General features: G+C 41.6%; 2 protein-coding genes across 3 annotated transcripts in view; one reads left to right on the top strand and one right to left on the bottom strand.

Moving 5' to 3' along the window:
• LOC146578426 (T-cell surface protein tactile-like) overlaps positions 1–15028 on the top strand; it is a 553052-nt gene that overhangs the window by 18743 nt on the left and 519281 nt on the right. The window lies entirely within an intron of this gene.
• Positions 1431–10229, bottom strand: LOC146578467 (uncharacterized). 2 transcript variants are annotated; one of them, XM_085268744.1, is made up of 3 exons: positions 10042–10229; positions 8895–8997; positions 1431–3372 (listed from the first exon to the last, which is right to left on the bottom strand). In XM_085268744.1, exons 2-3 carry the CDS (start codon positions 8910–8912, stop codon positions 2413–2415), a joined length of 978 nt encoding a protein of 325 aa, XP_085124870.1. In that variant the 5' UTR covers positions 8913–8997; positions 10042–10229; the 3' UTR covers positions 1431–2412. The 2 variants fall into 2 exon arrangements, with proteins under 2 accessions (XP_085124870.1, XP_085124871.1); XM_085268745.1 differs by lacking the exon at positions 10042–10229 and adding an exon at positions 9799–9954.

The following is a 15028-nucleotide window of genomic DNA, read 5'->3' as shown; positions in this document are numbered from 1 at the left end:
ATTTTCGGGAGGGGCACTGAAATTCGGGATTCTCCCGGAAAAATCGGGACGGTTGGCATGTATGGTTGTGGCAACATCACCAACCTTGTCAAACACCTCAGAGTAAATCATGTCACAGAATATGACGAGCGTATGTTGAGGCGAACTGAAGAGGAGGACAGGGACTTAACTTAGCAAACTTACTTACAAACTTAGCACTAAAAAAGTAGACCATTTTGGCCGGTTTTGGAGCAGTCTGGGGGGATGGTGACCTATAAAATAAAGTTTAATATCTCAGAAACTGTAGCAGCACAAACGCTCATTTTACCTGCACAAATCTGCACAAACGTAGCACTAACCGCTCCGCCTATTTGCCTTTACGTTTCAAGTGGCTGGGGGGTCAGCTTCACTCTGCTCAGATTTTTCAAACTCGAGGGGTACAAAATGCAACACAAAAACTGACACGCGTGGTTTTATTCGCGAGCCAAACGCGTTTTTGCGACGCAAATCTGCTTGCAAATTTTCGCGGGACCCGCAAGCACGGCTCATCACGCTCCTACATTTACTTTACATGTAAACAAAACACAAGAAACAAAAGATGCTGGGGGTTGGGTTTGAGGTTATGACTATTGTTGTCATTATTTTTGTGCCTCAATAATGCTATGCTTTTTATTAAAAAGTGTTATAAAGTTATATAGTGTAGTATTAAGTGGACACAGCCTGAAAAATAAAGGCATGAGACCACGTGTCCTTGAGAAGTAGAAAGCTGCAGACTCTCGCTCATGCTTGCCTGGGAAAATATAGATAAGAGGGAACATTGTCTGTGGAAATTTACTGGAAAGCTGTTGTTTAGACTAAAATGAGAGAGCTTCTCTAATAAAACTGTTAGGGGCACACCACAATTTTCAGATCCGCGGCAGCGTGTCATGCAGGACGCATCTCCCTTCTAGAAGTAATAAAGTCTTAAATGGTCTACTGACCAGTGTTTTGTCTTCTATTGGATGCCTCTGAGGAATCAAAAGAACTCGGTAAAGTGTTGATATTTATACTATCTCAGCAGAAGTTTTCTACTTATGCCAAAACATTTCTTCCTGTTAAAAGGGAGTTTTTCCTTCCCGCAGTGTTTTACCTTTACAATATAAAAAACTGTTATTCCATATCATATATCAGTAAAATTTGATGTAACAGAAAGACTGGAATAAAATGCTTTGGTTACACATCTGAACGTTGTGTGGACACACGAGGGGAAAGGATGTCGCGGTTTTCCAAGATCACATCAGAAGGCCTCATGCTTTTAATGATAAGTTATCTCAATGTCATAGATCTGAATTCTAGACGATTCTATGAGCAAGAAACGATGCCCTTACACCGAGTTACAGAAATGTTTGTTCAGAAGAAATAAGAGTCCAAGCATTCCTGAACATAGTATTTGTTTATTTATATTTAGGAGATTCACTGAAAACAGATGAACAGATGGGATACAAAGAAAGTGAGTGGGAGGGGTCACCCATCCTTCTACTCACTGATCAATAAATACTTTTTATTTATGCAAGAAACAAACAGCATTGTAACAGTGCATGTTAGAAATGACTGGACAGCAGCCAATAAGGAAAAAACTTAAACGCAAGATCCTAAAATTATTATTATTATTATCAACATTGCTGTAAGTTAACAAAACATCAGCAGTCAGTATTTTCACGTCACTGACAGCAGAAGTTAGGTCCTCTCTGAGTCCTAATGACAAATCATTTTCAGTAACTGTATCAACAACGAACACTTCGGTCGGCCATGTTTGGACCTCCAAAAACAGTTTAAACAAACACATCAGTTTGTGTAAAACTTTGTTAACATCAAAGTAACTTTACAAAGTCTGCAACATCTGCAACTTTAGCTGCCTCAAAACGAAGTTCTATTGATGCAACAGAAACACAATAATGATATAGGCCTGAACGATGTGCCTAAAACAACTCGCATCCATGTTTCAAAGAAAAGTACATAGCAAGTGTCATATAATGAAAACCTCAAGAAAATGATGTTTCTGTCACAACAAAACTCACAGTAATAAACAAATAAAATATTCTTAGAAAGACAAACTGCTTCATTTAAAAGAAATCTGTTGGTTCAAACAAACCTGCCATTTTTAACAATCGTATGTATGACATATAAAAGACAGCACTTTGGAAAGCTGTAGTTAAGTAATTATAGATCGATGTATAATGATATTTATAGAATTAATTCGTTTTTTAATGAAATAAAGCACCCAACAACAAAAACATCTTTTAAAACAAGCAAACAGGAAAGACGAAGTATGTTGACATAACAACTGCATAATGAAGGTTTGTTTACAGCGTTTTTACACTTTCAGGTTGTATTTTCAGTGAGAGTACAGCAGTGACTTTGTATTCCTTCAAATCTTTTTCTGCAAAGTTCACATTATTGCTGTTTCTTTCGGTGGATCCTTTTATGATAATTAAATGCGCCACGAGAAGTGAAGACCTTCCCGCACTGCTCGCAGGAGAAAAGCATGTCTTTTGTGTGGCGGTTCCTGTGCACCTTTAAAGTACCTATTTGAGTGAAACTCTTCCCACACTCCTCACAGCTGTACGGTCTCGTTCCAGTGTGGATGCGTTCATGTACTGTGCGCTGAGTCTGTGAACTAAAAGTCTTGTCGCAGTGTCTGCACTTGTATGGTTTTTCTCCAGTGTGAATACGTGTGTGGCGTCTCAGGTCTTCCCTCAAGGTGAATGTTTTCCCACACTGGTCACATCTGTGTGATTTCTCTCCGGTATGCATAACAACATGCCTTCTAAGGTTAGATGATGAAGAGAAATCTTTACCGCACTGCTCACAGGAGAAAATCATTTCTTTTGTGTGGATGTTCTTGTGGACCTTTAAAGTACCTATTTGAGTGAAACTCTTCCCACACTCCTCACAGCTGAACGGTTTCACCCCAGTGTGGATGCGCTGGTGATAGAAAAGACTCGAAGGCCATGAAAAACTTTTCGCGCACTCACTGCAGCTGTAGGGCTTTTCTCCTGTGTGAACCCTCTGATGATTCTTTAATTCTCCTTGGGTCACAAACCCTTTGTCACATTGCTGACAATGGTGCGGTCTCTCTCCAGTGTGATACCGTTGAATGTGAGTCGATAAGTTTCTCAATGAGATAAATTCACTGCCGCACTCCTGACACATATGTGGTTTTTCTCCACTGTGCATTTTCTTATGAACATTTAGCGTGCGTACTGTTTTGTATGTTTTCTCACACTGATCACAGCTGTACAGTCTTTCTTCAGTGTGACTTTTTTGATGACTCTTTAGTTGCTTCAGGTTGTGGAAAGCCTTCTGGCATTGCTGACATCTGTGTTTTTTATGCATTTCTTTGCCGGTCTTGTCCTAATTCAACAGAAAAACAAAAACAGATTATAACTCAGGTACTGGCAACATGGTGACACTTCCAGAAGTCAGCAGGGCTCTAGAATAACTTTTTCCCATGGTTGCACTGGTGCGCCAGCACCATTGGCGGAGCGGGGGGTGGCTTACTGGGCTTAAGCCCGGGTTGTTTTTTCAGAAACCCGGGGTCTTTTGGAGTGTGCGACCAACTGTTTGGGTAACAAAAAAAAAAAAATCTCTGCAACTCTCCGTGTGGTCAACAACAGACACACATTTTGCCCCTATCATGGACTAAACGAATCAGAGATAGTCAGGGGCGGGACCTCTCTGATTGGCCATGGTCCAGTTGAAAGTGCAGGTGGAAGAGAGAGGTGAGTAGCTTGAATAAAGCGATATCAATTCATTAACGGATTCCACACAAAGACGTAAACACAGAGTGGACGCATCAGAATCAGCTTTGTCTTTCTTGGCTTTCTCACCCGACGGCCCGTAGACGGACACGCTTAGCGATCCTGATGTGTCCGGTCCGCGCTGTGTTTACGTCTTTTTTGCGCTGATTCTGAGCTGCAGGTTTTGCCTCTCTCCAACCAAAATTTGCAGAGCCAGCAGCAAAAGAAGCAGCAAACTGCGCTTCACATTTGATCAATGTCGTCATGAATTCCCTCTGACTTTTGCTGTTTTGCTTCCACCACGATAAAAATCACACTTCCTGCACAGCTCTCTCTCTGTGTGTACTTCAGGAACAGTTTCCAGTCTCAAATCTCTGTTTTCTGCATTATTTGTTTGCTTATTACCCACCAGTCTACCGTTGTTTACAGCGCTGTCTTTTTCTTTTTTCACTTCAATGACCTCGGACAAGAAAGCCTAATTTCTGCTGTTCAACACTGAAGAAATTTAAACTTCTTAAAATTATGCAAAATTGCAGAATATTTTTAAGGTTATCTGCTATAAAAAGCCAGACCAGGAAAATCTCCTTCATGTTTTTCTGTGTTTTATTCTCAGTTACTTTCACACAAAGGCATCTGCTGTGATGTTCACAATTCTGATGAAGTCTCATGTGTATCAGTACTGATAAGTGATCAGAATTATAATATTTCTGACTGTCTGAGGCTAAATTGAATCAAATCAGGACTTTGAAAACCAGAATCGAATGGATTATAGAAATCAGTGATGATACCCAGCCCTAGTGAGCAGCCTAGGCCTGACAGAAGTGGATGTAGCTGTGGGTAATAAGAAAAGATGAAAAGAACGATTGATAACTTTTTTGTTAAGTTAAGGCCTGATCTGTCTGAAATTCATAGCCAGTACTCTGACACGGTGCCATCAATATTTGAATGCTGAAAAAGCACAGTGTATCCAGGAAACACATTATATGCTGCGATAAATGCCCAAGTGTCCCCTCTCCCCACTGCCTTTCAGCAGCATGCAGCAGCAAACAGGTCGTCAGAGGAGCCGAGATGATGATTAAGTTTAACATTTTCTACAATATTGACAAAGCACTTTAAGCACAAGATTGTTAGTTAATAATTTAGAAATTTTATATATTATGCTTTGGATGTTGTTCAATATATTTCTATGCAAATCAAGAGGAATTTCAATACACAGCAGTATATTCACAGTTGAAACCAGATATTTACATACACTTTAGTGAAAAAACATTAAAAAAAAACATAAAAACATTTTTTTACTGTTAAACATCAATTTAGAGTAAACTTTTGTTTTAGATAAATATTGAAATATCTTTTGAATTAGTTAAATGTCAGAATAAAGAGAGACAGAGCTTCTATTTTAATCACTTTCATCATATTTAGGAGTACATATACACTAAGTTTATTGTTAATTAATAAGAAAACTCCAGACGACTCCATTCTGAGCTGAAGAAGCTTCTGATTGGTTAGTAGAGTCCATGTGAGTAAATTGGTGGCACAGCTGTGGATGCATATAAGGCAAAACACAGAGCCTGTTTCTTTGACATGGGAACATCAAGAGATGTCAACCAAAACACCAGGTAAAGGATTGTGGAGCTCCATAAATGTGGCTCAATTTTGAATACAATTTGGTGCCATTTGCAATTAAGAAATACAGATAGTTTCTCTCTTTACTCTTATTAAAGTTAACAAATGTGTTCAGTTCTGGTTGAATTGGGGTTTAGTCCTCGCGTCTTGATGCAGCCCTGATTTTGTTCTGCCTTGCTGCTTAATTAAAAACACTAGTTTAAGGTGTCCTGCATATGTGATATATATTTTCTTCTTATATGAAGCTATTCTTTTTCAAACAAAACTCAAAACACGGCCTAGTAAACCTTAAACTTCACAGCATGCTTTTTCAATCTTTTGTAATGATGATTAACTAACAATCTTGTGAACACAAAGTTCTTTATTTGGAGCACAGATCTACAAGAAAGATAAGTTACTGAAAAAGTGCTCGAGCTTAAAGTGCTTTGGCAATGTTAAACTTAATCATCATCATCTTTGCTGCTACCTGCCGCTGAAAGGCAGTGAGGAGAGGGGACACTTGGGCAGTGCATTTATCACGACATATAATTTTGTTTTTGGATACGCAGTGCTTTTTCAGCGTTCAAAGCTTAATGGCTCCGTGTCAGAGCACTGGCTATGAATTTCAGACAGATCGGGCCTTAACTTAACGAAAAAGTGATCTTTTCATCCTTACCCAGAGCTACATCCACTTCTGTTGGGTGAGAATCGTTACTGATTTCTATAATCCATTCAATTCAGGTTCACAAGGTCCCGATGCGATTCGGTTCAATTTTAAAATCAGACAGTCAGAAGTATTATAGTTCTGATCTAGCACACTTCAAATCCTGTCTCCCCCCCACCCTGGACCCCCACCAATTCGCATACCGCCAGAACAGGAGCACAGAGGATGCAGTCTCCATCGCACTGCACTCTGTCCTCTCACACCTGGACAACAACAACACCTACGCCAGAATGCTGTTTATAGACTTCAGTTCAGCATTCAACACAATCCACCCCTCACAACTCATCAGGAAACTGACAGACCTGGGCATCAGCTCCCTCATCTGCAAATGGTTACTGGACTTCCTGACCAACCGCCCCCAACATGTCCGGCTGGATAACCACTGCTCATCTACCATCACAATGAACACCGGTGTACCACAAGGCTGTGTGATGAGCCCTTTCCTCTACTCCCTCTTCACCCACGACTGCAGACCGGCTGATGGTTCCAACACCATCATTAAGTTTGCAGATGACACCACGGTGATTGGCCTCATCAGTGACAACGATGAGGCCGCCTACAGGGAGGAGGTGGATCGTCTGGCTGAGTGGTGCGACACAAACAACCTGCTGCTTAACACCGAGAAGACCAAGGAGCTCATCGTGGACTACAGGAGGAATGCTGACCCACATCCACCCATCCACATTAAGGGGACGGCTGTGGAGCGTGTGAGCAGCTTCAAGTTCCTGGGAGTCCACATCTCCGAGGATCTCACCTGGACGACCAACTGCTCCAAGCTGGTCAAGAAGGCTCACCAGCGCCTCTTCTTCTTGAGGACTCTGAGGAAGAACCACCTGTCCTCAGACATCCTGGTGAACTTCTATCGCTGCACCATCGAGAGCATCCTGACCAACTGTATAACAGTCTGGTACGGGAACTGCTCTGCCTCGGACCGGAAGGCGTTGCAGAGGGTCGTGAAAACTGCCCAGCGCATCGCCGGAGCACCACTTCCTGCCATAAAGGACATCTACAGGAAGCGGTGTCTGAAAAGGGCTGGGAAAATCATCAAAGACCCCAGTCACCCATCACATGGACTCTTCACCCTCCTGCCCTCTGGGAGGCGCCACAGGAGCCTCCGGACTAAGACCACCAGGTACCGGAACAGCTTCTTCCCCACAGCTGTCAGACTCCTGAACTCTGCCTCCTGACATCTGACCCACGTTAAACTCATGGACTGGACATACACACCCCCACAATGAACAACTGTACCCTCAAACACAATAATAACATGGACTGAACCACCACTCACAACCACTAGCACTTTATATAGCCTCTGTAGAAACTATCTACACCCTCACTTATCTTAACTGCACTACTGTATAGCTCTGTGTAAATAATCATTCTGTACATTCAATAATCTTTAATCCTACAACTGTTTACAACTTGCATAGTTCCCATTTCTGTATAGCTGTATATCTCAGATTCTGTAAAGTTATTTATTTCATATTCTGTATAGTTTTTCATATTTATATCCTGTTCATATCCTGTACATAGCTTGTACTCACTACAGCCTTTACATACTTAGTTATAGAATATTCACAACATACTTCATACCGTGTACATTATAACATACCATAATAGACCCATTTCTGTAATATACTTACATATCTATATTATTGCTAATATATATTGTAATATATCTATATCACTAAAGCACTTCTGGATGGATGCAAACTGCATTTCGTTGCCCTGTACCTGTGCATGTGCAATGACAATAAAGTTGAATTCTATTCTATTCTATTCTATTCTATTCTATCATTTATCAGTACTGACAGTGTGAGACTTCATCAGAGGTGTGAGCATCACAGCAGATGTCTTTGTGTCAAAGTAACTGAGGACAAAACAAAAAAACATGAAGGAGATTTTCCTGACTTTTTATAGCAGATAACCTTAAAAATATTCTGCAGTAGAACAAAAACTGAAGAAACAGGAAAGGTGAGTAAAAGGTTTCTACTAAACATCTAAAATGCTCGGCTGTGTTTGATCATATATACTTTAAGATCAGTAAATATCCAAATGAAATGCTGTCAAAACAAGTCATCTATGTTTTATTATTCCCAGAAACACTCGTGTCCAAAATGACACCCTTCAGCTAACTGCTGTTTGGAAATCACATTGTTGGCGCAAAATATATTGTATGCTGTCAAACTGTTTCTCTGGCATTTTTCATAGATTTGACTAAAGAAATGAAAACAAATGATGTTTATGGAACATCCCTGTATTACCTCCTTATTTTATGCTTGAATGATTCACAGGCTAGAGTTACACGACTTAAACTCCCATTAGTGTTATTATTTAATTTGTTCTAATCTTTATTTGTCCTGGTTTTAAACTCTTTCCCTGCAGGCACACTGAAAATGGTGTTGGCTATTTTGCCTGGTAAGAGTACTGAGTGTGCAATGTTGTTTAATTAGTGTGTTATTAGTCAGTTATCAGAGACATTACAGAAAGTTTCCCAGATAAAAGTCGAGTGATACTCCTGATTCATTGCTAATCAGTATATGTTACAAACTCTCCATCGTCCAGCCCTACAAACAAGTCTCAGGTCCAGAGCACGCTCCACTGAGAAAAGCTGTTCTGTTATTTATTTCATGTGAAAATACAAATCATGAAGCCACTAATTCTTCAAACTCCAAGTCTAGATTTTGTCTCGCTTCTCTCAGGCTCAGCAAGCAGCAGCGCTTCGTCATGTGGTTTCTTTTCGTACGCTGCCGTGCTTAACTTAGAAAATGCTCCTTTTTTTATTTACAGCAATTATTTCTAGGCACCTTTTCGGGTGAAGCCATCCTGCTGCTTCTGTTCCCTCAGTGGTCCAGACCTCTGCCAACCTTCCTCTCCTCCCTCCTCAGATACGTCACCTCCACCTGTGAGCTGTGAAATAAGATTTAGATGCTGGATTATTTATGTCAGTTATCCAGTGACTTCTGAGCCTCTGACAATAAGAGATGCCTCATGTCACAGTTTAGTTAAACGCCCTAAATAACAGTTGAAACTTTGCACTTCAGTCACATGTTAATGTTTTATATAAACTTCACTGTGTACAAAAATGGTGTGACTGTCTAAGAACTGTAGGAATACAGGAAGCAGGTAAAAAAAAACTCTGGAGTTGATTTAAAGTGTTGTACTTGTAGCTGTTCACTGTGATTTTAAACACTCAAACATTTTCACACCCATAGGTCGTTTATTCTGAAACGAATCAGCCGATGACTCAGTGAACTTGTAGTTTTGTTAGGGAAACCACAGCCTGCAAGCAGTTAACTGCAGCCAGCTTCTAAAAAGAGGATGACCTCTCTTAGCAGCTCAGTTTATAGCACAGTGTGCGTCTATCTGACCGGTTCAAACTGGTGTGGAGAAGCTGCTTGTCTTGCACTGAGCTAAGAGCTAACCGTCAAACTGTCAAAGAGTGCGCGCTGTGTGGAGACCTGACACAGACGACAGACTCAGACACATCTCTGTGATCCTAGTTTGAGTTTACAGAGGTCAGAGTTACAGCCTGTACGGTCAGCAGGAAAACACCGCTCCTTTAAGGGTCAGAGGTCACAGCAACCCACGCGCGCGCACTCGTTTTCATATCTTAGTGAGGCCATCTCGTTGACATAATGCTAACTGTAACCCTGACACTAAAACCACATTTTGAGCCTCAAAAGTAGCTTCTAACTCGTGCGGACAGACACGTTGTCCCCGTTACTGACTGGTCCCCACAAGTATGGTAGCATCACAATTTTCTGTTCCCCCGGAGCGTTGTTTCCTTACAAACGTGGCACTATTTAACGCGAGTTTTTTTTTTCTTCCACCAGGGAAATTAAAAAAAACAAACAAAAAAAACACGTTTCCTGTCTGAGCTCAGTTTGTGTCCACTGTGCCGTGCGTGCGTGCCCGTTACACGAGGAATGGGGGCGTGTGCGTGCTACCTACCTCCGGCTCAGCACGAGGATGCGAGGCTGCTCCTGTTTCTCAGAACACCGGTGAAGTCGATGTGCGGTGTATCCTTCCGCGGCGTGGCGAGGCTTCGGACTGCGAGTGGAAGTTTGTGTTGATGATGTATCGAGGCCTCGCGAGTTGGTCGTACCACGTGACTCATTTAAAAAACTGAAGTAAACCTTTTTATGGAAGGACGGAGAATTAGTTCAGTTCAGTGCTTTTTTTTATTTCAAACATATACATTCACCAACGTTTCATAAAATCATTCCATGCAGTTGTTTGAAAAGGAGTAGGCAGAAGTATATACTTATTTAGCCCCCTCAGGTTTACGTCCTCATCATCTAAATTTGAACCACAAAAACGTATACCACGCCTTCAACTTAGAACATAACATCGCAAAAAAATATTTTCTCATGTTCAACTAAAACTATATTTAGATTTGCTAATTTGCAGAAGAAAATAAACATCAGTTTGACTCAGGGGCGATTCTAGGATCAGAGCTTTGGGGGTGCTAAGCACCCAGAGAGCTGCCCAGCCAGCTAAGATACACTTTACTCATCCTGCATCCTCCCTGTCCTCATCGTCTGCTGTCTTCATCTCCTTTATCAGTCATCAATTTTACCATCTCTGTGCAAGTCTGCAAATTTCTTTATTAAATCATAAGATTCTTAAATTCATCAATCTCTCTGTGCCTGGGTCCTCGTCACAAAACATGACATCACTGTTTTGTACATTTTAACAATTTAATCCACACATTTGTGAAAGAAAAGCAAAACAGTTTCTTGAAAAGTCTGTAACAAAACCATCAAATCTGATAAAGGTTATTTAAATGCTGCTAAAGAAGAAAGGATTGGAATAAAAAAAAAACATTTCCTTTTTTTTTTTGCCTGTCCCATTTGGTTCTTTAGCCGTCAGAATTGTTGTCTGAAGACCAACAAGGATACCCAGTGGATTTACTTTGCCAAATGGATCATCGTGGCATTGCCGTATTGGTCCATTTGATCGACCTTTGTTTTTATTATTTATTATATTTTATTTTCAGATGTTACAGACGGGACAGACATGAGTGAGAGATAGGAAAGGGAGAGAGAAAGAGGAAGGAAAGGAAAAACAGAAGGGGAGAGGGACAGTGAGAAAGGGGAAAAAAAATAAAAAAAATCTCCTGGATCACCTGTTGAGAGAAGAATAGAAAACAAGCACAAAAAAAAAACAAAGCAACATACTAAACACAACACCATCACGTTAATCTAGCTAAGTGTAAACAGCAGTAAATACTAAAAATTCAATGTTGTTGTGCAGCAGGCAGGACAGACAGCGCACAATGTGCTTTGAAGTAGCAGCCAAGAAAGGTGTAATTTAAGTCTACGAGCAGTGAACATCCGTGTGCATACCTGTGTGGATCAGCGCGCTTGTATTCAAATGGTTTCCACATGTAATGGTCTGCAAGAGGATGTAGAGAGCCATAGCCCCGTCCCCCAGGGCATGAAGCAGGCATGGAGGAGATCCAAGCCCCAGACATCCAGAGGCCCCAGAGCACGAGAGCCCAAGGAGGACCACCGGAGGGGCATCCGTGCCACCCTCATGGGAAGGGCTGAGGATCCCCAGACGAGGCGTCACCCAGTAGCCACCGAGCAGAAGCTAGAGGGGGCTGCACCGGCGTGCCCGCCGGCTCTGCCGGCAGCCAGCTGTGCCAGAGTGAACCGAGCCGCAGGCCCAGAGGCCGGAGGCTCGAGGGCCCCCCGCACCCCGGAGGAGGCCTGACCGAGCAACAGGCGCCAGGCCCCGCCAGGCAGCCACCGGGAGTGAGCCGGTACATACCTGAGCGCCCAGCCCCGGACACCAAGAACCACCAATGCACCGACCCCTGAGGGCATCAGTCACCGGCAGGGAGTGTGGTGAGGGGAGATAGGCCTTGGAGGGCCTGGGAGTTCCCAGAGAGGTGGAGTCTAAGACCCGACCTGACATATAGACACAGACAAACAGGCACACACAGACACAAACATGCGTTCCCACCCTCGTGCACACATATACAAACACTCAGCACTCACCCAACGTAAGGACTGACATAAATGGACATGTACACACAATCACACTCCCCAAACATACTCTATACCCCGAGTCCAGGTACCCTCGCCCCCAGAGGGGGAAACAGAACCCAGACCCAAGAGATGTTACCCTTCCCCCCAGAGTGGAGGCAAGCAGACCGTCCCAGGCTCCACAGCAGCAGGGAGGCCAATCGGACAGCCAACATCTCCTCCCAGCCCCCCCGCCCCCCCAAAAAAACATTTCCTAACCTGAATTACTGGGGGAGAATAATGAATGACGCTCATAGTGAGTAAAAAGTAAACTGAGTGCATTTTTTGGACAGAGATTCACTTTTAATGTGTATAATGTGTAATACAGACACATAAAAAACACTCCTGAAACAGAATCAATTATTACAAATAAATTATTACAAAATATTAATAAAAACTATAAAAATGGAGGCAACTTTGCCTGTGGTAGAATGTATACCATGTATGAAAAAATCTTTACTGCAGATACTAATTTTGTGTTGTAAGATTTATGAGTTTCATGCTTTCATAGTGGTGCTTAGGAGAGCTTGACATTTTATCAGGTGGTGCACACTGTAAAAGGTTTGAGAAACACTGATAAGTGTGTGTGTGCTTTTGGAAAACATTTAAAGCTGCAGTACAGAATCTTTGAAACAAGCTTAAAACATTTTTAGAATATAAACAGAGCATCTGCTTCTCTTTACAGCTCCTCACTGCACCAGGGCTGTTTGGCACTTTCTGATAGTGTGCAAATGTGATGCACGTACTGCGGCAGTCATACAGACAACTGGACGGTCCAAAAGCTGGCCTACCTATTACTGGCTGAGGTTTTAGTAGAGTTGTGGCTGAACCACATAAAAATATATCATTGATTTTAATCTCCCCAATCAATGATAATGTTATGTTGGAATGTTGTTAAAGAGGGTCAAAATGTTCCAACCCAGTTTGTTTAGCAGATTCTGTATAGCAGCTTTAATATAGGGAGGACACAACTTCCAGATTGTGAGTTAAAATCAGGTTTGTTCTCCTTGTCAGTTTAACAGTTTCTGTTGTGCCTGTCACTGTTCCCTGTCTGTTTGCTTACCTGGTTCTTCCTGACCTTGTACTTTCTCCTCATGTTCCCTCTTTCCTCTCTCCCTCTTTGGCCTGACAATCATACACAAATAGATTCAATTAGGTGATAAATTAAATTAATATAAAAAAAATTCTATTAAGATCACTAACAAAAAGTCCTCTCTCAGTCTACTTTCAACCAAAAGGCAAATAACCAAACCACACGAACATCTAATAAAAGATATAAACATTGAAACATTGATCCAACATTATTCCTGATTCACGGATCATTTGATTTTACACTTTTACCTGAATGTGGCTCCTTTTTTTGAAAAAACTTCCTCATATCCATTATGAACCTGGCTGTGTCTCTGTACACACACACACACACACACACACACACACACACACACACACACACACACACACACACACACACCAGGAGTTATAAGGTTAATGGGCATTCAGTCAGTAAGTATCCATTTCTAACAGGACAGTGGTAACAACAGCAGGCTGCGGACAATCTAAAGTTCTAGATTTTAAATAGGCTGTATACATTTCAATGGGAGCAACAGGACGGTCAAATGTCGCTGATTTTATTACAGAGCAGGACGGATTGTAGGGCAGCAAACATCGTGGGAAAACACGTTTTCAACACTGCAGGTTACCTGGTGTAATGTTTTTCAGCTAAAAAGAAACATGGTCTGACTCCTACCAACTATATGAAGAGTAACTGAAGGTTAAATGCAGCCAACATGTCCTGTTTTAAGCCAGACACTTACACCTCCGCTCCGCTGCGTCTCAGCCACCATCGCTCTGGCAGCAAGAGCTGGAGCCAGAGCAGGGGAGAGGCGAGCTGGAACAAACCACTTTGGGAGGGGGGAGGTTATCTATACTTTTGTTGTTAAAGTGTTACGTCTCAACCAAGTACTGTATGCTTTTATATTTTTAGTAGTGTGTCACACAAACAGCAAATATTGTCAACAAAGTAAGAAATCTTTGGGGGTGCTTTGATTCATTTTGGGGGTGCTGAAGCACCCCCAAAAATGGGCTAAAATCGCCCCTGGTTTGACTGCTGTCTTGGGTTAATTGCATTTTCTTCATTCTTATACTTATTTAAAATTTCTTTTTTGAGTTTTATTTTAAACTGGTTTATATCACTACTGACCTTTATTTCTTCTTTTAACTCATTCCAGAATTTAACTCCCGCTATTGAAATAGACATCCTTTTCAATGTTGTTCTTACTCTTTGTAATTTTAAATTCCACTTCCCTCTAAAATTATACCTCCCTTGTCTTTCTAAGAACCATTTACTTATTTTGATTGGGAGCATCCCTTTCCTTGCCTTATATATTATTTGCACTGTTTTAAACTTCACCAAATCCTGGAATTTTATAGCTTGCGTCCTAATAAAGAGTGAGTTTGTGTGAGCCCTATACCCCTCCTGATTTATTAGTCTAATGGCCCTTTTCTGCATTATGATTATAGTCTGAATATTACTTTTATATGTATTTCCCCAAACCGCTACACAATAACTCATGTATGGTAATAGCAAAGCACAATATACACTCAACAAAAATATAAACGCAACACCTTTGTTACTGCTCCCATTCCCCATGGGATGGACGTAGAGACCTAAAATTCATTCCAGATACACAATATAACCATCCCTCCCAAACAGTGGTCACAAATCAGTCCAAATGTGTGGTAGTGGGCACATCTGCCATATTGAGATAATCCATCCCACCTCACAGGTGTGCCACATCAGGATGCTGATCTGACATCATGAGTAGTGCACAGGTGTACCTCAGACTGCCCACAACAAAAGGCCACCCTGGAATGTGCAGTTTTTTGCGCTATTGGGGGTCTGGGGA

The sequence above is a fragment of the Mchenga conophoros genome, linkage group LG3 (genome assembly GCF_057382185.1).
Source record: "Mchenga conophoros isolate Kocher_MC1m ecotype Shallow Benthic linkage group LG3, M_conophoros_male_GT1.1, whole genome shotgun sequence".
Lineage (NCBI taxonomy): Eukaryota > Metazoa > Chordata > Actinopteri > Cichliformes > Cichlidae > Mchenga > Mchenga conophoros.
This window is presented reverse-complemented; position numbering and strand designations above follow the sequence as displayed.